The sequence below is a fragment of the Sparassis crispa genome (genome assembly GCF_003851025.1).
Source record: "Sparassis crispa DNA, contig_000007F, whole genome shotgun sequence".
Lineage (NCBI taxonomy): Eukaryota > Fungi > Basidiomycota > Agaricomycetes > Polyporales > Sparassidaceae > Sparassis > Sparassis crispa.
Window position 1 is genome coordinate 556,169 of NW_020939754.1, and position 22,343 is coordinate 578,511.

At 51.6% G+C, this 22,343-nt stretch overlaps 7 protein-coding genes and 1 non-coding gene across 8 annotated transcripts; 2 read left to right on the plus strand and 6 right to left on the minus strand.

Moving 5' to 3' along the window:
• Positions 1–303: 303 nt before the first annotated feature.
• SCP_0801810 (Cyclin-dependent kinase 1) lies at positions 304–2,143 on the minus strand (the record flags this gene model as incomplete). Its single annotated transcript, XM_027760773.1, has 10 exons — positions 304–350; positions 412–448; positions 503–644; positions 769–935; positions 1,027–1,197; positions 1,468–1,594; positions 1,729–1,885; positions 1,966–1,971; positions 2,042–2,064; positions 2,136–2,143. The coding sequence occupies 10 exons, from the start codon at positions 2,141–2,143 to the stop codon at positions 304–306; spliced, it is 885 nt and encodes a 294-aa protein (XP_027616574.1).
• Positions 2,144–2,932: 789 nt separating this feature from the next.
• On the minus strand, positions 2,933–4,601 carry SCP_0801820 (GPN-loop GTPase 1; the record flags this gene model as incomplete). Its single annotated transcript, XM_027760774.1, has 7 exons — positions 2,933–3,021; positions 3,081–3,274; positions 3,380–3,462; positions 3,528–3,747; positions 3,959–4,132; positions 4,191–4,295; positions 4,357–4,601. The coding sequence occupies 7 exons, from the start codon at positions 4,599–4,601 to the stop codon at positions 2,933–2,935; spliced, it is 1,110 nt and encodes a 369-aa protein (XP_027616575.1).
• A 328-nt stretch (positions 4,602–4,929) lies between these two features.
• SCP_0801830 (hypothetical protein) lies at positions 4,930–7,213 on the minus strand (the record flags this gene model as incomplete). The annotated part of the gene is made up of 6 exons (XM_027760775.1): positions 4,930–5,139; positions 5,194–5,318; positions 5,380–5,659; positions 5,729–6,871; positions 6,918–7,117; positions 7,171–7,213. The coding sequence occupies 6 exons, from the start codon at positions 7,211–7,213 to the stop codon at positions 4,930–4,932; spliced, it is 2,001 nt and encodes a 666-aa protein (XP_027616576.1).
• Positions 7,214–7,581: 368 nt separating this feature from the next.
• Positions 7,582–12,695, minus strand: SCP_0801840 (predicted protein; the record flags this gene model as incomplete). The annotated part of the gene is made up of 12 exons (XM_027760776.1): positions 7,582–7,786; positions 7,841–8,090; positions 8,137–8,286; positions 8,341–8,418; positions 8,473–8,626; positions 8,677–8,833; positions 8,889–9,205; positions 9,283–11,591; positions 11,648–11,885; positions 11,938–12,045; positions 12,109–12,288; positions 12,339–12,695. The coding sequence occupies 12 exons, from the start codon at positions 12,693–12,695 to the stop codon at positions 7,582–7,584; spliced, it is 4,503 nt and encodes a 1,500-aa protein (XP_027616577.1).
• A 206-nt stretch (positions 12,696–12,901) lies between these two features.
• On the plus strand, positions 12,902–12,986 carry SCP_t0801850. Its single transcript is given in 2 exon segments — positions 12,902–12,938; positions 12,952–12,986. It is a non-coding gene; the product is annotated as a tRNA-Glu (tRNA).
• A 315-nt stretch (positions 12,987–13,301) lies between these two features.
• On the minus strand, positions 13,302–15,362 carry SCP_0801860 (hypothetical protein; the record flags this gene model as incomplete). Its single annotated transcript, XM_027760777.1, has 5 exons — positions 13,302–14,120; positions 14,174–15,014; positions 15,071–15,140; positions 15,196–15,267; positions 15,320–15,362. 5 exons carry the CDS (start codon positions 15,360–15,362, stop codon positions 13,302–13,304), a joined length of 1,845 nt encoding a protein of 614 aa, XP_027616578.1.
• Positions 15,363–15,785: 423 nt separating this feature from the next.
• On the plus strand, positions 15,786–16,407 carry SCP_0801870 (Probable prefoldin subunit; the record flags this gene model as incomplete). Its single annotated transcript, XM_027760778.1, has 4 exons — positions 15,786–15,869; positions 15,924–16,026; positions 16,080–16,186; positions 16,237–16,407. The coding sequence occupies 4 exons, from the start codon at positions 15,786–15,788 to the stop codon at positions 16,405–16,407; spliced, it is 465 nt and encodes a 154-aa protein (XP_027616579.1).
• A 621-nt stretch (positions 16,408–17,028) lies between these two features.
• On the minus strand, positions 17,029–18,320 carry SCP_0801880 (predicted protein; the record flags this gene model as incomplete). The annotated part of the gene is made up of 3 exons (XM_027760779.1): positions 17,029–17,822; positions 17,870–18,248; positions 18,306–18,320. 3 exons carry the CDS (start codon positions 18,318–18,320, stop codon positions 17,029–17,031), a joined length of 1,188 nt encoding a protein of 395 aa, XP_027616580.1.
• Positions 18,321–22,343: the final 4,023 nt, after the last annotated feature.

Sequence of the window (22,343 nt, forward strand, 5' to 3'; positions counted from 1 at the left end):
TACGGATGCCTTTCAGGCCCGAAAGTTACAAACACTCAGACGACAAATTCAAAATTCGAACGTACGAGCACACTGGTATGACTGCAGAGCGTGGGGAAGGAATGCCGGGCCAAGAAATAACGATGTCATGTCATGCAAAGGGGGTGGGACGGATGATGCGCCGGAGCACAATATGTTTCTGTAAGGTAACGAATATTGATATCATTGCGTAGCGAGAAAGGACAAGCGATGATGCGAACAGCAAGCGAATGGAGTGAAGATGGAGATGATGCGCGATAGTACAGTGATGCGACGATGGTGCGTTTAAGTGTTGAAATCTGCGAAGTAGGGATGAACGAGAGTGCGTTTCGCTGAAAGGGGTTGGCGTATGAATTAGCTCTTGAACTACAAAGTAAATTGGAGTAAGCGCACCTGAAATGCGTTTGGCGGTATCATAAGTCAACATCAGCTAGGGTCAACCAAAGCTCAGTCCAACAACCACCGATGTTTATGTATGACGCACTTTCAAGAGGTCCATGCCGTCGTCATCAAGTGTCGGCACATGGTCAGCCAAATCTTGTGCAGACCAGTGAGGGAATGTTGGCTTGTAGTCCGGAAGCTGTTCGACCCCTGGCCAGGAATCTTCATTCGGAGTGCCCAAAACCCTGTGATATAAATTCAGTAATCAGTACTCCGATTGCGCACTATGCCACGCCGCAGGTTGGCTTCGCCCGATAAGAGATAGGATGGGATCGCGAGCAGGAGGATCGCGAAGGCGCACTTTCATACCTGAAGATTTTGAAGATCTGATCTATCTCCGAATCACCTGGGAAGAGCGGGTGTCCTCTCATGACCATCTCGGCGAAAATGCAGCCCACAGACCACATGTCGATAGCGGTCGAGTAGTGACGAGATCCTAGTAGAACTTCGGGTGCACGGTACCACAACGTGACAACCTTAAAGTTGGAGACACGTCAGACCAGCATGATATCAAGTGAGCAACCTCCAAGCAGTACAGAAGACTGAAGCGTATAAAACATCTCGTACCTCGTGCGTGTAAGTTCTCATCGGGATGCCAAATGCCCTAGCTAGACCGAAGTCGGCAAGTTTGAGGTTGTCATACTTGTCAATCAGCAAATTCTGGGGCTTGAGATCACGATGGAGTATTCGATGTGAATGGCAGTACAGTAAGCCAGACGTCAGTTGATGAGTAAATTTCTGCAAGTGGTATCAGTACTGTAAAACATCCACATGAAACGACGAAGGAGTGATTTGAAATTGGAACTCTGAAATTGGACGGGTCGCGGCGCGGGATAATGTTGGAAAAGAAATCACGTGACCGTGCCGCAATGCAATCGTGCTGCTTTTTTTCCCTGCCAAAACGCGTTGCGACGCGACACATTCTGCGGACACGCGTCTGACACGCGTAACAAGCGCTAAACGTTCCCAGAAATGTATTTCTCTGATGTTTCAGGAAAGAGGACTCGCCTTGACAATGTCGGGGCTGATGGGATTCCCAATCTTATTGGCATTCTCCATGTATCGTTTCAGGTCCACATCGAGGAATTCGAACACCAAGTACAACTTCTGGTCTGCGTGAACAATGTCCAATAGTCTGGCGATGATAAATATCCAGTAGCAATTGAGTGATTGATAAATTGTTGACAGTCGTGGAAATACCGTCAAAACACAAGAAAAAAAGATCGCTAAGAACCAAAAAAAACCCATTAAAATCACATTGTTGCGCACCTTACAACATGATCGTCCTTCAACTCCTTCAGAAGGCTGATTTCCCTGATGGCTGTGCTCGGAACACCCTCGTCTTCCGCTTCGAGCCTGATCTTCTTCAGGGCAACTACCTGGTTATTCGTGACGTCGCGAGCCTTGTATACCACACCGTATGTACCTGTACAGAGTGTGGGAAGGCAGAGAACGGCCAGAATTACATGAACTCCTGTGTACAGTGCTAAGAGTGTGGCCACTCACCCTCGCCTACAATGCCAGATACCCAGACACAGTAGTTCAAAGCGGCGAGCTACTCAATTTTTAGATATCCACTCACCAACTTTCTCAATCTTCGAATAGCTAGGGACGACGCACGCAGAAGAAAGCGAAGTCAGCGACCGCCACAGCCAGATGAAGAGACGATTCTTCACCGGTCCATCTCAATCAGAAACCGAGCTTACTAGCCTGCACCAGATGGAGAGACCTACGTGGAGGGGAAGGTTGAGGAGGGCGGCGGGAGAGGTGAAGGGGGGGGATTTAAGGAGCGGGCGAACGTTAGCGTGAGGGTCAGCTCTCGTTCGGTTGGGACGTTTGCATGATCACGTAATCGATCGTTCGCCAAATACGGCAATATTGATGCAGTGCGGACGGCAACCGTCAGACCCGCCACGGAAAACAATTGAACACCACACCGTCCTCCTCGCGGTGACTTGTAAGAATCTCTATGTATTGCGACATTACCAGGACTGCTCTGTCTGCGTTTACCTCCACAAAAATCCCCTTCATACCAAGTAATAATTTATATATGGAGAAGTGCTCGACCCGGCGAGACAACCCGCCCAGAAAGCAGCGCTACTCAAGATCACCGTTGAAAATGTTGATGGTCCTCGAAAACATGGGGGGAAAGTGGTACTATAACCAAATGACCTCTACAATCAACGCGGAGAAGACGCAGATCACGCAGGGTATTGCAGCACGACAATTGGATTTTTCATATCCTAATGAAAGCGGAAGTATTACTTGCGACAAAGTAAGGGTGAGTTTCATACTAATGAAGGCCGACCCAGCCACTGAAAAGCAATACTGGGAGGATCGGCGTTGCGTAGCTCCGTCGTACATGCCGTATCACGTTCCAGCTAATTTTACGGTATTACTATTAGAGCATCGGGTGCTGGTGTGTACAATGCATTAACGATGAGGAAGAAATTTGACCGCAAAGTTCCTTACTTTAACCAGGCCGAGGCCATGCTATAGTCTCCTCATCTCCCCGGCGCATTCTTGTAACATCAATATATTGACCGGGGTATGGCTCTTCACCTGCAGGTGTTGGAAAATTCCCTCAGTAGCAACTCCACCAACGATCGATGATGACTTACTGCGGTCAATGATGTTGATCTCGGTGTCATCATCGTCTTCTTCATCCTCCCACCGGTCCTGTAGGGCTATATTAGGATTTTGAGCACGGTCAATCGCGAGGTCTTTCATCAAGCGGTTCATCGAGTCTGTCTTAGCAACCCGGAGCGTCTCCTCTTTGACAGCGCGGGCGCGTACCAGTTCCGGTAAATATTCCCTAAGGAGAAACGCGCAAACAATATCAGGTTCAAGTCAGGTTACGACATGGACGCTGTCTCACAACCACGCGCGCATTATAGCATCAGGGGCTTACGACACTCACTTTTCATATTCTGTGCGAGATTCCTCCACGGCATCGAAAAACTCCTTGATACCAGCGCCTGTCATACTGGAGACACCTACAGCCTTATAATCGGAAACAACATCAATATAAAAACTTAGGGCATCAGAGTACGACGCCGTAGACATACCCTCAGTTGCTTGTAAAATTCATCGAGCACAAGGCTCATGCTGTTCATCAAACTGTTCATGTACGTCGGCTCCCCCTCATCATCGGTCGTCCCACTATGGGATGCTAGCGCCTCTTGGAATGCCTCAAAGTCATGCATCCACTCGATCGCGAACTCGTGGGGCTGCGCATCGGTTTTGTTAAAAACCAGGATGAAAGGCAATTTTGTTTTGTAAAGGATGCTGATAAAAACAGGCAGTCAGATGTCACACAGTAGGCAAGGAAGAGGGGATGCTTGGAAGCACTAAAGTACTACTAGGAACACAACTTCGTACTTCCCGGACGCATGCAGCAGCTGGAACGCAACGGCTGGAACGCGTCGACAACATGCTCCAGAAGCATCTTGGATAGACAACCTGTGCACAATCCTCTTGTGAGATAAAATTCGCGCACCTACAAGCATAAAGCATATTCGACATGAAGGTAGCCGGTGCAGTAGTCCGAGGCGTGTCGATGATATACGCCACAACGGTTGGCAGACTAGAGGCTATAGCATCTGTAATGATCGCTCCAGAGGCGGACCAAGTGAATATCTCGATTTGTCCTGGAGTATCCAAGATCACATAGCTGGAGAGACGAACATCAGTATTTATGACACCGATACCGGAAACCGGTTGAGACCCACTCCACGGTCTCCGCTCGCTTCTCCACCAGGTCCAGCACTTGGTCAAACTTAGTGGTGAACAGATTCAGCGCAGTTAGGATCCCTCCATTGGGACCGAGGTTGTACCTTGGAGCATGCAAGCCACTACTTGAGCGTGACGGACGAGCAAGGTGGAATGGCCACACACTGCTTCATGACCTCGTGATAGTTGATAGTATCCCGTATGTCAATGTTCGCTTCGAACGGAAGGTGCGTTACGGCGGGATCCAGGTTGAGGATGTACGGCGGAGACGGTGGGTCCAAGGAATGCAGGTAGGAGTTTATGCGCTGCACGAACGTAGACTTGCCGGCCCCGGCCATGCCGATAGTTATGATGACAATGGGTTTCTTTTTGTCGGGCATTTGTGACGAGGAACTTGGTGAAGGCTCCATTCAGGCAGTGTCAAAGGAGTGTTTAACGGTAAAGTGGCCCGGCGGCAAGATTAACAAGGAAATCTGCCGCACGCGCTCGCGCGCGGCCAAGGTAGGCAAGTGTTCAAGAACGCATTCTCTGAAATTTGCTCTGGATGATCAATGCGCAGGCCAGAGAGAAGAATCAGAGACATCGCAACATAGCGAATAATTACTATACAATATCATATTTCCTGTGCCATAATCATACATACACTTTGTGTACAGAGAACGAGAAAGCTACAAGAATTCGGGCATGCACTCTCAAGTCCGTATCTTCCTGGCCTCCCCCCAGTCTAACACCACTGCCTCAAGCAAACGCCAAAGCAGCCCACGCTGCAATCGCACCAACAGTAGCAACAGTAGCTGTCTGGGCGATCCTAGATACAACCTTCATAGTCTTCCGGCGTTTCGACAGTTGTATGACCGGTCGCTCGCTCGGGCTACCATTGTCTTGCACGGAGTGTGAGTCTTGTGTGTCTTCAAGGTCCGAAAACTTGCGTTTCATGCGGCTCGCAGCCTGTAGACTGTGAGAAGCTACTCTCCCCTCGTTACGGAAGATGCGAAGACTGACCATTTGGAGTTGTGCGTCCGCAACCGCTTTAGTGACGGCGGCTTCAGCGTCAAGACGAGCCGCTTTTATGGCCTCGAATTCAATAGCTATCTGTTGAGCAGTCTCTTCTCGTAAAGCTCTTACTTCTACTCATGGGAAGGAGTGATGAGCATTTCTGGTTCAGAGGACCATAACACAGGGACAAACCTTCCAATAATGCCTTGTGGCCGTCAATCTCAACTTCTGGCTCTACTGTACATTGATCTTTGCTAGCGAGGCGTGACTCCATGTGTTCCATCTTCTCCTGTAGACCGTCCAGACGTGATTGCATATTTGTGAGATTTGAAGTATTTACGTGGACGTTTGACATGATGTGAATATCCATGTGATCGCGCAGGTCGTCCAAACGAGCCTTTGTTTGACGGACGTGCTCCTGGAAAAGGTCTTCGTTTTCACGTCTAGTCATACGAAGCAGTGTGATGTCATCCTGATGTGTATCCATGAGTTTCTCTGATAAAGTAGCGAAGAGCAGTGCATGAAAAAAAAGTAAACTTACGCAGGCGTTGTTGATCTGGCGTTCGAGGGAAGCGATGGCAACGGATGCGTCTGCCCCATCTGCAGGTGAATCCACAGTATTTCCGCGACAACTTGGAACGCAGCAGTGACCTTGTTCTGGGGACGGTGTAGGGTAGCTATGCACACCTTCATCGTGTTCAGCTACACCCTGGCCAAACCCAACCTCCACAGAGGGCAATGGCAACGATTCTTCCCCAGCTATTCTCTCAGTAATGTCGTCTGCCCCATTCCCTGCATTAGAGATGAACGGAGAATGCTCGTTCTGAACCGAAGTTCTGCAATCTGACACCGACGGCTCGAAATCCAGATCGCAACCCTCTGCTAGTACGCGATCCATGTAGTCATCCCTCTCGGAAATTGGATAATTGTGACAGTCAACGGCCATCTCCAATGGTTCTTCAACGGACGGATGGACATCCGACGTCGGAGAGACCGGACGAATGGGTGAGTCAGGATAAGCACCGACGACGTTCGGCTCAGCTAGCAGAAGGTCACGTATAAAAGGCGGCGGCGGGATGTCTGCTGCTTGTTCGGATATTTCTAAAGCTTCACGAACACAGTTCCGGACGGCAACATCTGTCATCTCCTCTTCGAAGAACGAGAGATGGTCTACATCTGGAGAGACAGAACGAGGCGAGTCCCTGGAATTCAAAGAGGAGTGTATGGGTGGCAATAGACGTCGAAGTAGCGCCAATCTCCCTGTTGCGAGAGAAGAACAGTAGCCGGACGTACAGGGCGCCTGCACAGGAAGAAGTGAAGAGGGCGGGGACACCACTTCAGTCACCTCTTCGATATCGGATTCGCCGTCCGAAGAAGAGGATACGTCGGTAGACAGAGGAATACCATAACGCCTCGAGCTAAATCTTGAAGATACCCTCTCCATAGGTTGAGGAGTTGCCTCAAAGTCAAGAGGAGCTAACACGGGTTGAGACCCGAATATAAGCTTCACGCGGACAGTGACCGGTCGGACGAGGGAATTGTCTTTTCCAACGCTCTTGCCAAAAGTAAGCATATCTCCATCGGCTAACACAGTAGGTGATTCGGGTTCAATCATTCTGGAGACGGTGTCCCCTGGTCTCAGGATGTGGGTGCCATGATGAGAGTGCAGATCAATAATGTAGGCCTAGACGACGTGAAATTCAAGCATACGACGCAGGATTATAGCTCACATTTCCGAACTCTGTAAAGGTGATCTTGGCATGCTTCCGGCTAACCACAGCGCATCGGAACAATGCACGATTATCGTCTCCGGAGGCACCCTTCTGTTGGGTAGGCCTGCGCCCTATTGCAATGTATTGTGTGTGCGCTTTGTAGTATGTGAGGGCCTCAGGTAGTTGTTCACCGTACGCATCGACGTGGAGGACGATGCCTGGCCGACGATAAGATCTTGACTGCCAAAGGCGTCCGGAAGGTGATACTCACCGGAGATGTATCCTGAAGGTGGCGGAGAAGCGATACGATTCATGGGGGTGCGGTGGTGGCGGTACAGTCTTCCCTGGTCGCTCGAATGTTGTGAAGCCTGAACTTGAGGTAGCAGTACGAGGCCAGCCCCTTTCAATGAGTCGCGGCGTGCCGACACTGCGGACGGTGAACGGGCCGCAGCCCTGCAGACAATCTAATCTCATCTCTTGGCCAAGGCCGAAGTTAGCCAGTTTCGAATCTATACGTACGTCTCAAGCATTGTTAGATGCACAGAAAACACAGATGTAAATTGCGCAGAGGAGTAAGGTCAATGCACGGTGAGTAGAGTACAAGTGAGACGTAGCCAAGATGATAATAATGTATGCGAGAGCAGCACATATATGTAGATGGTCCTGACGTTAGGAATAAAGGTCACTTCCGACCGTAAGTCTTGAAAACATCCTGCGTGAGCGCGCGCAACATCGCGGCAGTTATAACGGGCTTCTCTGCCCTATCTGCGATGTCTGCAGTCGATCTCGACGTGCGAGGCGGCAGCGAGGCGGTTACACCGTCTTGAGCGTCCTCAACATTGCCAGAATAACTTGACGATCGCATGCGCTTGCTTCTCGGTGGTGGGCTAAATGAACATCTCAGCAGTTTTTTTAGGTTAATACAACCGAAGGGAACGAACCTGTCAACGGTCACATCGTCTGTCGCCCGTCTTTTGGGCGAAGTTCGAGATGAGATAGGCAGGCTTGCGATTGAGAGCTCCCGCAAGTGGTCATCGTGCGCTTGTAGGTGCCTCTCGATTTCACTCCTCAACGCCTCGACTAGGGCTTTCGGCACGACGCAAGCAGAAGATCTGCGCTCCCCGAGGACCTCCGCTGCCGTTGCGATTGCAAGTCGCGCATGTGCATCGAGGAAGGGTCCCATCGCATAACCTAGAATGTATGAGATAATGCTGATGAGTACAAAGATGCTACACACCTGTGCCAATGTTCGGTGGCACCTGCAATTCAGCAGGAATTTTGAGACTGACATCAGCCGTAAGACCAAAGAGACGAATAATGCTGCGGATTATGTGGTTGAGGGACTCTTCCATAGCACGCAGGACATGTTGATAGCGAGGCCAAACGACTGAACGACGAAGGCAATGAGTGGGTAGAACAGCAGCAAACAGTGCGGACTGACACGTCTCATGGGCCCAGCAACTGTCCAACCAGTCGGACGCCATCGTCCTGAATGATGCGAGGAACACCTGGCTCACGTCTGGCACACACAGTTAGCAACTTGTATACCTCCTTAGATAGTAAATGCACTAACCTTTCCACGACAGTGATACTGATAGCTTGTCTTTGACGTCCAGAGGAACCGCGGCTACGAATTCGTTGAACTTTCTGTCCAAGTCCGTCGACGTCGAAGATATTGAAAACGTGGACACGCATTTGATAACCCCATCCTCAGCTAGTTTTGCCGTCTGAGTATCATGCTTCAGTGTCTGAGCATTGTGATGACATCTAGACTAACCATGTCCTCAAAGTCCCGAGTAACCTCGGGCTTTGTTCGCTCCTCTTCTGTCCATACGATGACCAACAGAGATGGCACAAAACGAAGACCGTTCGACTGTGGGAGGTTACCGATCACTTCACGAAGACGGGCGCAGTCGTCCAGAATGCGGATCTTCCTGCGTAAAGGACGACGCTTAGCACAGGCAGACGTTTATGATTACGCAAGCAGACCTTTCAAGCTCGTCTGTGATACCCTCCAGAGGTGTACGTTCGAAGACGATCAACCCAGGCGATCCATGCGATGGCGGATCTTGCACAGCTGTTGATCCTTGAATAGAAAAGGTATTCTCGGACTCCCATACACCCGATGCAGGAACGTCGAACTTGTGCTCCAGCCAAATCGCAGTCCGGTCATTTTCTGGGTTCATAGTGAGCCACAGACGCCATTCTGGCGAGGGTAATCCACGAGGGCTTGCACCCTTCAACCGCATACGGACTGTCCGCAGGAATGAACCCTTTTCCCAACGTCGCCGGTGCTCCTCGTGATTCTAATAAAAGTAATGAATAACGATATGAGCACTCCGTCTTCAAGGGTGCCCAGGGGCAATAAGGATGGATGATGCACCTCTTGCAAGCGTTGCGCCAGCTGATCATCCGTCAGACGTTCTTCAAATCGCGCAGATACACGTCGCTTGGCACGCTTGAACGGCGATGTCTCCGGCGAACCCCCACCTGACGCTCTCCGTCTTTTGTTGGGCTCCTTGCCATTGGTCGATGGAGAGCTTTGACCGCGAGCAAGGCGTTCGCGCCGCACCTTAGCTGTGTAGGCCTCACTGCGCAGAACTGCCTCTTCCCAAAGCGCTGTGTCGGTAGTCCTCTTCTTCCATACCTTAAACAGTCTCTTCACCAATCGACTTTTCCGGAGGAAGTGCAACGCTAGAGGCGTGAGATGGGCGAGAACCTCCTTGTCTTCGACCATGGCAGAGACATGTCCGTTCACTTGAAAATTCGTCTGGCTCGCTGGCTTCGCCAAACTTTGGGCGGAGCTGAAGGACGATGATGGAGAGATTCGCTGCTGAGAAGGGCTCACGTTCAGCTCCTGATATACCTTCGACACCCCTGGTGAGGGGAGCGGCAAGGGACTCAGCATGGTGCTGGATGTCCCTTCTGGTATCTGTAGAGCAAAGCCAAGCAGCGACCGCTTCTTCGATAGAGCTGTCAGTTTGCTTTGAGAACTGGGATCAAACCATCGCGCCGTAGGGGTAGGGGGAAGTGAAATCGGCCTGAACGTGTCTACTGGAGGAGGAGCTATCGGGGACTCTGGTTCTGGTTCAGCGTGGGGAATAGCGGCACCAGGTGTCGAGGTTGTGATCCCAGTTGGCAGTCGTAGTGGCGATGCCGAGCTAGGAATTTCCCATAAAGTCTGACTCCTCTCGATTATCTTGGGAGTAGCAGGTACGTTGTTGCCTGCAGAAAGTGGTGCGCTTTCTGGAGGTACGGATGGTGTGGACGACGAGGGCGGAGGTAGAGTGGGAGGCGCAGATGGCGAAGTCGCCAATACCGGGAGAGAAGACGAGCCAAAGAAATTGGGCGGAGGAGCATTGAATGGCGGTGTTGCCTGGGTCGAGGAGGTAGCATCAAATGCAGGCAGAGTTGGTGGTATTGTTGTCCCGAATGCAGCTACAACTGGTGTTGATGTTGTGGAGGCGGGCAAAATTGGTGGTGAGGGTATCCCGAATGCAGACACAGCTGGCGGCGTTGGCGTAATGAATGTAGGCGCAGCTTGGGGTGTTGGTGCTGTAGGTGGGGGTATCGATGGAGTAGTAGTCGGAATGTTTGAAAATAACAGAGACGATGTAGAAGGTGTGAATGATGATGCGAAAGGGTTGAGATGCGGTGTTTCGGGCGGCTGAGGGACTGTGGGGGCCGTCGGCGCAGATGCAACACCCGTGGCAAACAATGGCGGGCCAAAAATCTTGGATGACCTTGCTATGGGTGGTGGGGCCGTGAGCAAGGACCCGCTAAGTCTGGAGAAGGGCGCCGACGTAGAGGATTTGAGCGTGGAGGAGGAAGATGCAGGGGGAAAAGCTGATTTTCCGAAACCTCCGGACGTCGGACTTGGTGAGACGTTCGCAGGTGCGGATGAAGATGCACCGAATACTGTGGAACTTAGTTGCGGCGCTGAGACTGAAGTAGCTGGAGAGCTGGATGTTGGGAACGTGGCAGAACCAAACACCGACTTCGGCGCACTGCTGCTTAACACGGATCCTCCAAACACAGACGCAGTGCCGAATGCATTTGGTGTTGTTTTCAAGTTTCCAAAAGCCGATACCACAGGGCGTGGTGTTTCAGCAGCCGTAGTAGCGGAAGCACGGCCAAACACTGACTGAGGTCTGGACGTATTCGCTGCAGAGGCGAAGATACCTCCAGCTGAGTCGATCGGTGGTGGAAGCGCAGGCTCAACAGCGTCTTCATCCGAGATATAAGCCTCTGCTTCGGCGTCATTCCCCGTGAGAGGCTGCGATATACCATCGATAATGTCTGGGATCGACATAGCACCGCGGATGGCCTCAATATCCTCGATGGTATCCTTGCCGAACAACCTCTCTAAGATGCAGGCGACAAGGTATACCATGACAACATTGTTTTGTTCTCGCAGTACGGTCACGAGCTGGCCAAAAATCTGCATCGCTTCCGCGTCCACGACCAGAGTAGAGGTTTTCGAAATCGGAGAGCTTTTCGCCTGAACGTGCAGCCGGAATTGCGTTGTATACAGGAAGACCGGGTGAGAAGTGATTTCTTGAGGAATCTCTTCATGGCGTTCCCGCTGGTCACGGATGTGGATGAGACGATGATACACGCGCATCTCGAGCTCCGTTGGAGCCTGATAGTTGCCCCGCTGGTCTTCGTAGCATTCCTTCAGAGTCTGTAGCGCTGTAGCACGTATATGAACCAATTCAACTCCGCTTCGAGGACCAAAAAAAGCTTACTATTCATCAGCTGCTGCTCTTCCAAGGCGATAGAAAACCTAGGGTTGTCTCGTTCCAAATGCAGGGCGAGAATGTGGAAGCGAGCACAACGGTCGTGACATTCGATGGCGATAGGACCCTTGTCGTGTTGCAAGGTGAAATCATTCCTGACGGCACGGGAGCGGTCACGTATGAAATCGTGGGTTTCCGCAAAACCGCCCCTCATAAGCAAATCATGGAAAAGATAGTCCAGCGTTGTCTGAAATGTATGTTTAGCAGGTATGACGCTGTACACTCTATTGTTGACGCGCCTTGAGTACCGGAGGAGGTCGGATGTCAGAGGGAATAGACTTGTCGCCGGCGCCACGTTCGTAAATCTTCACAGCACGCTTGTGATCTACACGTTTCGTGCCAGGAACCTGTAATTAAACCAGAAAAGGGCTTCTCGCGTGTCTCAACGATGAACAGATGAGGGAACATACCACTTCCCATCTGTCCAGATTATTTTCGCGTTCACGGCGATACCTCTCGAATCTAGGACACATATCCATGCACGTTCCAACAATGGTGATGGCTTCATCCAAACGTTTCGAGACTGTCGGGTCATCCATCTTGCCCTCAGCAATTGCTCTATTGCGTTCGGAATCGCGTGCTTTCACGAGCTGAAAGAAAATAAGCTGCTCCATGTCACACGATTGAACCAGTAGCGTACTTCTTGGTAGAATCTCTCGCGCTCTTCCAGAGTCTGTGGCTCATGGGTACGGTGCTCCTCGTCGTCCAATTCGTCCTCGCCACTCCGATCGTCGTCAGTAATATCGGCTGCATCCTCATGGATGGCAGTATTTGCGCTGGGAGGAGTAGGCGTCCGCCCGGGACGGTTTCCTCTGCTTGCGCCACGGGCTTTCCGATGGCCACCCCGCTCCCACCTTTCACCGTTGCTGCTATGGCTGCCACTGCCGGACGGTTCTCCGGCAACCCACTTCCGGTTCTTGGATTGACTGCGAGATCCACCTGAAGCACCATTGATGCGTAGACCGCGAGTTCGAGGATGCGACGAGGCGTCCATCATGGTAGTAAGTCAGAATTCGTTAGCGACCGATGCACCGGGGTCGCGAGACTGGGGGATAGAGGTTTCGGAGGGCGTTGCAAGAGTACGTCGCGTGATCGCGAATGTGTTCGCCGTCGTGAATGTAAGGGAGAAGAGGAAAGTGGTGCTTTGTGGCCTCAACACGCCGCTTCGTTTGATTCTAAATTAGGTAACCAATCGGGTCTAAATCTGATATGGTTTAACGGCTAACATTGCCGCCTTTCATTCTTAAATACATCGCGGTGGCTCCGGGTTCGATTCCCCGTATCGGAGTTTTGTCCCCTTCTTGGAGGGCCCGTCGGCTCTCGGGGCATCCTATTCGTCCACAGTCATGGGTAGACTTTCCAGTCGCTACGATGCACCGTAAACACGCTGCACGCGAGTTTGTGGGCGGGAGGAAAAATGGTGTAAGTCGATACGGTGGCAGGTATGTATGTTTTCCCCCTATAAGTATCTGCTGTCTGGAATCAGACTAAGTCATGGGTATGCAATGCAATACGATCTCATTTAAAATTCAAAACCAAAGTATACAGTTCACGCTGAGCTAGCGGTAGTGTAAATGTTAAAAATCTCATCCAAACGTATTGCTTACCCGAAACCCAGTATAAGTCCGACTAGATCTCGCCAACTTCGTCGTACAATCACTCTGATACCTCCACTATACTCATCTGCGAGCCACTCCACGAACCGTGCATCTAATGCACTGAACGGGCCCAACTCGAACGACATAACATCCTTCGGCGTCAGAAGCACCGAGCTCACTGTGCTGAGCCCCTCGGAGCGGGACTGTGACCGTCGCGGCAACAAATCGGCCAACCGTACGAGCATCACCGTCGTATGGCTGTGGAACGTCTGGAGGAGCGCGAGCGTCGTCAAGACCCGCCGATCCCTCCTAGCTTCGTCCACCTCGTCAACGCCGACCGTTGCTTGATCCTTGGCACGAGCACTGGAGCTCGGGACGCGGCTGGGGTCTGCACCGTTACTGACAGAGGGATCGCCCTTGCTACCAGTCAGCGTCCAGATAGACATCCCGCTTGTCCGCTTTAGCGGACGAGAGCGTGCAGACGACGTTGTCGCATCGGGGGCAGGACGGCCTTCGATCCCCATTCCGACGCTCCGCACGTATGGGTGAGAGCGCAGAGCAACGTCATCGTTCCCCTCCAGTCGGATGCTCCCCCAATTCTCCGATCGTCCATTGATGGATGAGTACGTCGCCACCGGCGTACCGCGCCATGAGCCCATCCAGAGGCCCGCACACATGACGCATACATCTTCGTATACGCGCCAAATATCTGTCCACGATGAGCTGGTGCTGGTGCGGGACTTGATGCTCGCGCCCGTGGCATCGCAGCAGACGTCGTTGCAGTCTCCCGAGTCCAGCTGCAATAACCGATCGAGCTCAGTCCACTGAAGCACGATTCAGCTGTGTCCACAAAGTCAACATGGATCATGGGACACACCAGCTTCACGTCGCTCCATGTGAACCGCACGACTGATAGTCGATATGATGGTCCACGACCGTTTGACGGCTCCGTTAATTTAGGGACATAAAATGTGGGGCGTGTGTTTGGAGTCGACGTCCGCAGGTCAATTACCAGGTCGTAATAAGCCGGCTTCTCAAGGAACAGTGCGTCGGTCGTGCAGGCAATCCATCCCCGTCCCGTCTTGCTCTCAACATCCAGCTTGTCTAGGTCGTTGAGGGTGACCACGCCGAGGACCTTCACTCCCTCCTTGCACTTACCCTTCAACCTTCCCTCGGGAACGTCTTCATCCGAGTATCCGCTCACACCCCCATCCTTCTGGTCTTCGTAGCATATATCAGCCGCGATCTGGCACAAGATACATGCAGCCTCAACGGGGGGTAGTGTGTAAATGAGAATGCGCCGACGCCCAAGGACGTGCTTGTAAAGCGTGAGGCAGGACGGGCCGAGAATGCGCAGTATATGTGCGAGGTGCATTGTTGGGTTCATGTATGATGCGTCGCTGTCCAGCTCCATGGTCCAACCATTCCAATCTCCTGCACCGCCAAGGTCCGCTCGATGCACCTGCCGTTCTGCGAAAAATGCTCGTGCGGGGTCCCAATAGCTGTCCACCGGGACTAAGATGTCTCTGTCCCCTAGTGACGAGTAAATAGTATGCACGAGTGCCTTCAATGCCGGGACATGCCGCCAAGGGCGGGGACGTGTCGACCTCGCAAGTAAGATGCCTAGCGATGAAAGGCGGAATCCCCGATGGCCGTGCTCTGATGTCTGCCGGCGCTGGAAGACGCATACCCCAGCATGGTCGTCTTTCGTAAAGTATCTAGGCATCCGGAGAGATAAAGCGCACGTTCAATAATGGTGGGATGGAGCACGTACACTACATCCCGCTCCATGAGGTGCAGACCGCTGGGTAGACAGCTAAATTCTACATGGGTCAAGTCCAGGTCTTGCATGCGATATAAGTCATAGCTGCGACGGAACGACTGACGGGATGAACGCACCATCGCTTGCTTTCAGAGACCAGTCAATTATATTTCCCTGTGTCGGATGGAAGGCGGCATGGAATATGGCAACTGACCGGACGCGTGAAGAACGTCCCATTGCATAGAACGTCTCAACACTCACTGATGTCCTGAGGTACCTTCCCGGATGAATCCGATGACTGCATGGTCTCAAACTGGTATTACTGGATCCTAAGACCCTCTAAGTACCAAGGCAGTGTATAAAGGTCTGCAGGCAGCAGCTACGCGTTCGATCACAATTGAAACGCAGCACTTGTAGAAGTTGAGGAAGATAACTCGTTGCTAGACGACCTGAATTAGTAGGGTAAAGACGAGCAGGGATTGCAGAAGTCGCTGCCGCAGCCACCTAGCAAGACCGAGAAGGGGGGTAATTGTCGACCACCACCAGGCACCGTTGAGACCGTCGAGGTAAGGGAATTCACGTCCTCCCGAAGCTGTGCATGTGAGCACCGTAATGGCAGGCGCCAAATGAATACGGAGGATCCGTGAGAAAAAAGTGGATAAGATAAGAGGCTAACCATGTAGATTATCACTGGCAGTAAGCTTGTACTTGCTCACCGTTGACGAGCATGGCGTCTGCTCAGGCTCAACAGATCAATGTTGCGGATTTGGATTTACCTCAGCTGGCGGAGGTTCGGAAGCAACTTGAAGAGGTCTGTGATTGTGTTTGATTCCCGGCCGTCGATGCTCATATCGCCTTGGGACAGGAACTTAATTTGCTCTCCAATTCCTTCACGCAGCTGAGGCAGGCTCAGGCCAAATTCAAGGCCTGTATTGAGAACGTCCGTCAAGTGAGCCCCAAGAACAAGGGTCCGTATGATGGTTTGTGTTATGATGACTTGGTTGACCCATCTTCCGTACAGACAAGACGGTGCTGGTACCATTGACGAATTCGCTTTATGTCCCTGGCAAACTTTGCGACCTCGAGAACGTCATTGTAGACATCGGAACTGGTTACTATGTGAAGAAGGTAAGCTAATTGCCCTGCACAGTGTTGACGTGCGATTCATATTCTACTAGTCGCGTGCACAGGCTTGGAAGCACTATGAATCGAAGGTGAACTACATCCAAACGAATCTTGAGTCCCTGCAAGAAACAATACAGAAGAAGCAGGACAACATGAATTTTTTGCTCAACATCATGCAATCCAAACTGCAGGCACAAGCGTCGGGAAAGGACTCGTCGAAGTAAACGTGTGTTACGTCTGGAGCTCGTGGTATCCATATATTATCAGTTGTTGTATAGTGTCATTATCACTGCCAGAGGAAGATGCATGACCATTGATTCGATCTGGCCGTAGGGAAGATTAACCCAGGCCGTCATGGAGATACAAAAAGTATGATTCAACATAGGAGGACAAGAAAAAATAGACAGACAGTACAATGATAAGGGCATGCAGCGATAAAGTGAATTCGGAAGCCAGACAAAGGGCCACCTTTTAGGATCGCAGAATGGGAACGGAAGAGAGAAAGAAGAGAGAGAAATGGCCATCAGATCTTCTGTTATGCAAACCTCAGAATTCCATCTCCATACCAGTTCAGTCCACGGTGCCACCTGACATCCTGATCGAAGCAGATCTCGTCCATGGCTCTCCTTCAGAACCATCAGCGTGCACAGCGCAAGGCTCAGCGGACCGGGAAAGAGAGCGGCCAAATCCATCCACCTGCGTGCATGCAGGGACAGATGGAAACCTCTACGTTGGGTCCGTGGTTTTATCTAAACCTGCGGTCTGCTGGATCTGTCAAAGACGATCCCAAGGGCATGACACATTGTGACTCACTGGAGGAAGCGCTAATTGGCACGCCACAGCTCCTATGAATCAGGCTCGAGTTTCTCGCCTCTGGCAAGAACACGGACAACACGGCTGGGCTGCGCGACCATCTCCATCATGGCCATCACGGCTGGCGGACGCTCCACCAAGCCAGAGCTGGAAGGCGGCCTGGCAGCAGTGCATTGAGCAACTCGCTCGTTTCCGTTCCTGTTGTACGAGTTTCGCCGGCCGCGCCCACCTCCCCCAACAGCAAAGCCACCACGCTTCCCACGCTCTTCCTCCGCAGAGCGTCTCTGGTGCTCCCCGGAACGCCGTACATTGGTGGGGTCCTTCGCAGCCCCATTAGCCGGTGTCGGGGTAGAACCCGGAGGAGAAAAGACATCGAGAAGCTCGATTCCGGCCTTCTTCGCCCAAGCAGAAACAAGGGCTCCAGAAGACCGCGGTTCATACCTGTTCATCTGGGGCGCCGGGAGGGGTACAGGAGAAGCGGACGCCAGAGGTGTAGGCGCCACGTCATGTTGGTGCTCAGAAGTTTGAGAGAGCACTGCTAGCACAACGTGAGGTTTGGCTCCACCCGGTGCAACCTCGTCCGAAGCGTGTTCAACTTCCCAGCGCGCACAGCAGATCGTCCGGCGAACCCACTCGGGCGAACCAGTCGCATTGACATTAAGTGGCTGGTCGTGGAACATGCTGTCCCAGAGGACGAACGCATCGTCCCGCTGAACGCGAATACGAGGGTTGGTGCCGACTTGAGCCTCAAGGATGCGCGATGCGGCGCGTGCACGCTGCGCAAGCGTGCTCGTGCCCTTCTTGAGTAGGTCAAGGGTATTCAATGCTGTGCATAGTGTTAAGATCAGTCGGTGGCGCACTGAGGGTACGCACCTTCCAGGGGCACGATTACCACCTCCTCTCTCCACTCTCTGCACCATTTCTTCAATTGCGGCAGCGCATGCACCAACACACTAGCATCCACCACTACCACATCCGCATCCTTGTGTCCGTCCCGTCGTCTCACCTTGTCCTCACCACCGTCTGCATCCGTGGCCTCGCCATCCTTCCCCTTCGGACCCTTCGGGGTAGGGGCATTACGAGTGCGCTTGTCCGGATGCACACCATCGTGGTTGCGGCGATGGTCCCTCCAGTTCGCCGCCCCCGGCCCAGTGTTCGTTACTGTCTTCTCGAGTTGCTCGACCTGGTGGTTCAGGAATGCAGCGCCGAGCGCGCGAGACATAGCAAGCTTGTTGGAAGCAATGGTTGGTCCCTAGAACAGAGTGGTCACTGAGCGAGCCTTCTACACATGCGATCAGGCGTTACGCACTTTGGTACTTGCCATGATTGAGATGATGGTTGGGATCGGAGTCGGGATTTGGCCGAGCTTTCTGGGCTGACTGCGCCTCCAACATTATGTAATGGGGCAGTGGACCTACAACTTCCAGATATGGCGTTCAACGCAACCAGCTCCACAACCTACGCTTTGTTTAATACTAGCAGTTACCCGTGCCATGCCAAGGGATGTCAATGGCATTTCTCAAGGTCCTAACGTAGTCAGCAAAATTTATTTTTCTCATTTTCTCGGTTTCTTCTCACATTTGCCAGGACACTGACGCCAACTTCACGGAAAGGTTCACCACCGGGACAGTGCAACTGGTAACAACAGGATATTTATTTGTAGTTCAATTACTGTAATACAATGCTACGGCTAAGAAATTAGAGCCACGGGAATTAAAGTGGCGCAGCTGAAGATGCCGACTGTTCGGTGATTAAGTACAATATTATCGATGTCAAAATCACCAGAGATGCCAGGAAGAGCAGCTCGTCTGCTTCCGAGTTAAGCACAAGCTAACTTGATATCAGGCGACAACAGCGTAAGGAGGTATAGGTACAGCGGCAGCATTCGAAGTGCTGGATGAACAGGCTTGCTTGTGTTGAGCATTGCCACGCAGCACAGGATACGTGGCGGAATCCAACTTTCGGAACAATGCTCAGATGGTTAAAGGAGTGCGATGCACACTTATATGTGCTGGCTGACAGAAAGAATGTCCAGGGAGTGTGTTTAGTTTGTCAATCAGTACATACTGCACGATGCGTGTCATGCAATGTCACATACTCACGTTGGTAGCAGCACAGCTCAGTTTGGCTCACCTGAGGTACTCGATGTCGTGTCGGGCTCGACACCTCTTAGATTTGCAGTCCACATGATGATGTTTCAGGGCATATAGAAAGCTCTAACCCGGGGTGTTCTCTCAGAGGGAGAGACACTTCAGCATCTGTTAAAATGCAGCATTGGTGTGATGCTCCACCTCCCTAGTGCAAGCGGGCTCAGCCGGGCTATATGGAGCCCAGAAAACCTGTCGAAAAGTCGAAAGCTTATGAAAGAGCACAGGAATCAACAGATGATCATAGGAGGGAAATGACAGGAACAACAGCAGGGACTGAAACATAGACGATGGGCTCCATGATATGTGTATCATGCCTGAATGAAGAAATAGAGCAAAGCAAAAGTACCTTACCTGTAGATACTAGAAAATGACGCTGCGTCGAGCTTGATGCTTCCTGAGCTTCGCGAGAGGCGAGGCGACGGAGACACTTTGGCACCTATGGAAATGCACAATCCGCGTTGAACCCTATTGTCCTTTCGAAAGTATGTCGCTATGCAGAGGGGCTGCATCTGAAGATAAAAAGGATGAGTCAGTCACTCGACAACTGGGATACAGCGAGACAGATAAATTTATGAGATTGTAAGTGGGAAGAGCGCAACACTTCGGAGTTCGAGAGGTGATGCATTATACTCAGTGTAAATATAAAGAACACATATGTCTCGCTCAGATATAGTGAGCGCAATGAGACGTTGACGTGTCGTTGTAGGTTCGCTGACGCTCGATATTGAAAGTGCCAGCCAATCAGATGTTGCATTTATCTTTAAGCGGTACGGTCACGGGCAAAAATATCACTCAGTTCGATACATGCATGAATGGACTCGGAGATGGACTGCATCAAAGGAAACTCACCGCTGGATATTGCCCGAATACCTGAGATATCCGGCAAGTTCTGGCAGTAACGTACATACCAGCTGCAGGAAATGTGATTTGAATGCTGTCTCCGAGAATTTAGTGCCTCTACTGGGCATCCATGCGTTTAGTCATGCTCTGGACAACTTGCTTCGACATTTGGCCAATTACAAGTGCAGAGAATTTACCGAATACTGCCAGGATATCTAGACTATTCGACGAGTATCCTACCAGCAAATTCAGGTCTGAAGTCCAGTGGTGGGTGTAAGTTTGAAAAAAAAAGTCATGCCAGGACGTGAATGTGAAGACATCCCAACACACGGGCTCCCAGATGAGATACGGTGAGTAAGCTGAGCACTGTAGGGCAGCAAGCTGAAGCTGCGAAGCTGTAGACAAATGCCTTCCGGGGAGATGAGTACAGTGCGCAAGACGCGATTCATGTCATGGTTCGTTGTGGTTCGTCTGGTCGAATAGGCGGAGTAGCATGTACGGTTTCTTCTCAGAAACACGTCCTTAGATCTCATGTAACGCGATGCGTCATATGCAAAGCCTGTATGCACTGACTATCTGAGCCCATTGCCGAGGATGAGTCAACAGAACATTACCTGGAGTCCTGCTGCAAAATTTGATCACCTTTCCTGGATCGTTGTACACAAAATGAAGACTAGATGTACATAAGAGTTCATTGTTTTCATTGTTTGGAAGAACCTCTCTGTCTGAAAGGATGAGCGCAGTGACAGTACATACTGCTACTGGCAAATTTGCCACGTGCTCGGCTTATTGCTCGGCAGCGGCAGTTCGGTATGTGGGCAAAATATTTTATCCCCGAGAGCCTGGTGCCTGAGAGGACGAGCGGCGCTCCAAACATCTGTGGGGGCAGGTGCATTCCCGCCAATGCGGATGAAATAATTGCGACCCCGCCTGAGCCCAGATTTTCCGGACCATCGGATTTGTAACGCCATAGCGCCGGTCACGACATGGCCTTTGAGGCGGTACCTTTTCGCCTGAAACAGTCCAGAGCGGCACTTGCTCTCGCCTTGTCCTCCAGCCTCTGTTTCGGACTGCGCTGGCCGACGAGAGGCAGCTTCTCGAAAGACCTAGGTTACTCCGTGCGCAGGCACCTTGTGTGTCGGTCCAGATCGGACGGTACTTCCAGGGCACTTTCTTGTTCAGGAACTTGACTCAGTGGAAGAACAATCGTCGAAAGCTTTGAAGCTCGCCAATTCTAGTGATGCGCGCAAGGACAGTTCACGGGACGTTGGTGCTTGTACGTCTACTTTGAATCAGATGGAGGTTCGGACGTAATGTCGTCCAGGGCTCATGGTTGACGATCAACATAGTGCTCTAATATGGCAGCAATTGACCATTAGCGTCAGATCTTCGTGTCTCCTTCGCTGAGGTGAAAGATCATCTGACAGCTCATGCAGGACGGGCCTATTATGGAGTTCGTCTTCGAGCGTATGAATGATACATTTACCAGACTGCCTTGTGACAATATGTTCAGATGTGCCGTGTGGAAGCCAAGTGGAAGCCGCCACAACGAGAGGTCGAGTACGCGTTCCATTCCGTTTGCACACGATTACTAGCCATGGCATGTATGCTCCGGCGCTCCTTGCAGTCCAATTCCATTCAAGCTTCAAAGCTTCAAATTCAAACCCGGATCGTTGCATCATGATATATTGTGGTCTCGCGTGAAGGCTAGCGGTTCCTGGTGTCGATGACCCAGTCTAGAATCCTTCAACAATCAACCTCTCAGAAAGCCTTGGTCAAGACAGTCTCCCCTGTTCGTACCGCACTGGGGCTTACTGATTACTTGTTTCGGGTGGACACGCTACTGATGACGTCATGCTACCGTTCCTAGCGCTCAGCCACGCGGTGCCGAAGTTTTTCATCCCGCTCATTTTTTCCTATAACCATCCTATTCTTTCTGATCGGAATCGAGGACCGGCATCATGCATCAATGCATCAAGCCCCGCATCTGTCATACTTGCTGCGGAGCGTGGAGGTAAGACAGAGATGCGGGGTTCAGAGCCATCTGAGTCAAACAGCAGCTGGGATCCAGGGCACTGTGCAAGCCTTGCTTCGTGTGCGGGTCTCATCTTTTACTCATCTCGAGCTACAGTTAGTTGCTCCAGCGTTCAATATTCATCTTTGACCGGCCGAAGCCTGGACACACCTCACCCGGTTCTCAGGTCCGGTCCGGACCATACTCGCGGGAGAGCGCTTTCGCGGGCTCCGACTGACTACGCGAGTCTACCCACATGCACAGTGTGCCGCAGAGCGGTCGAGGATGTCCACCGCCGTCTGGATGATTAAGTGATGTCACACATACTCCCAGATCCCGTGTG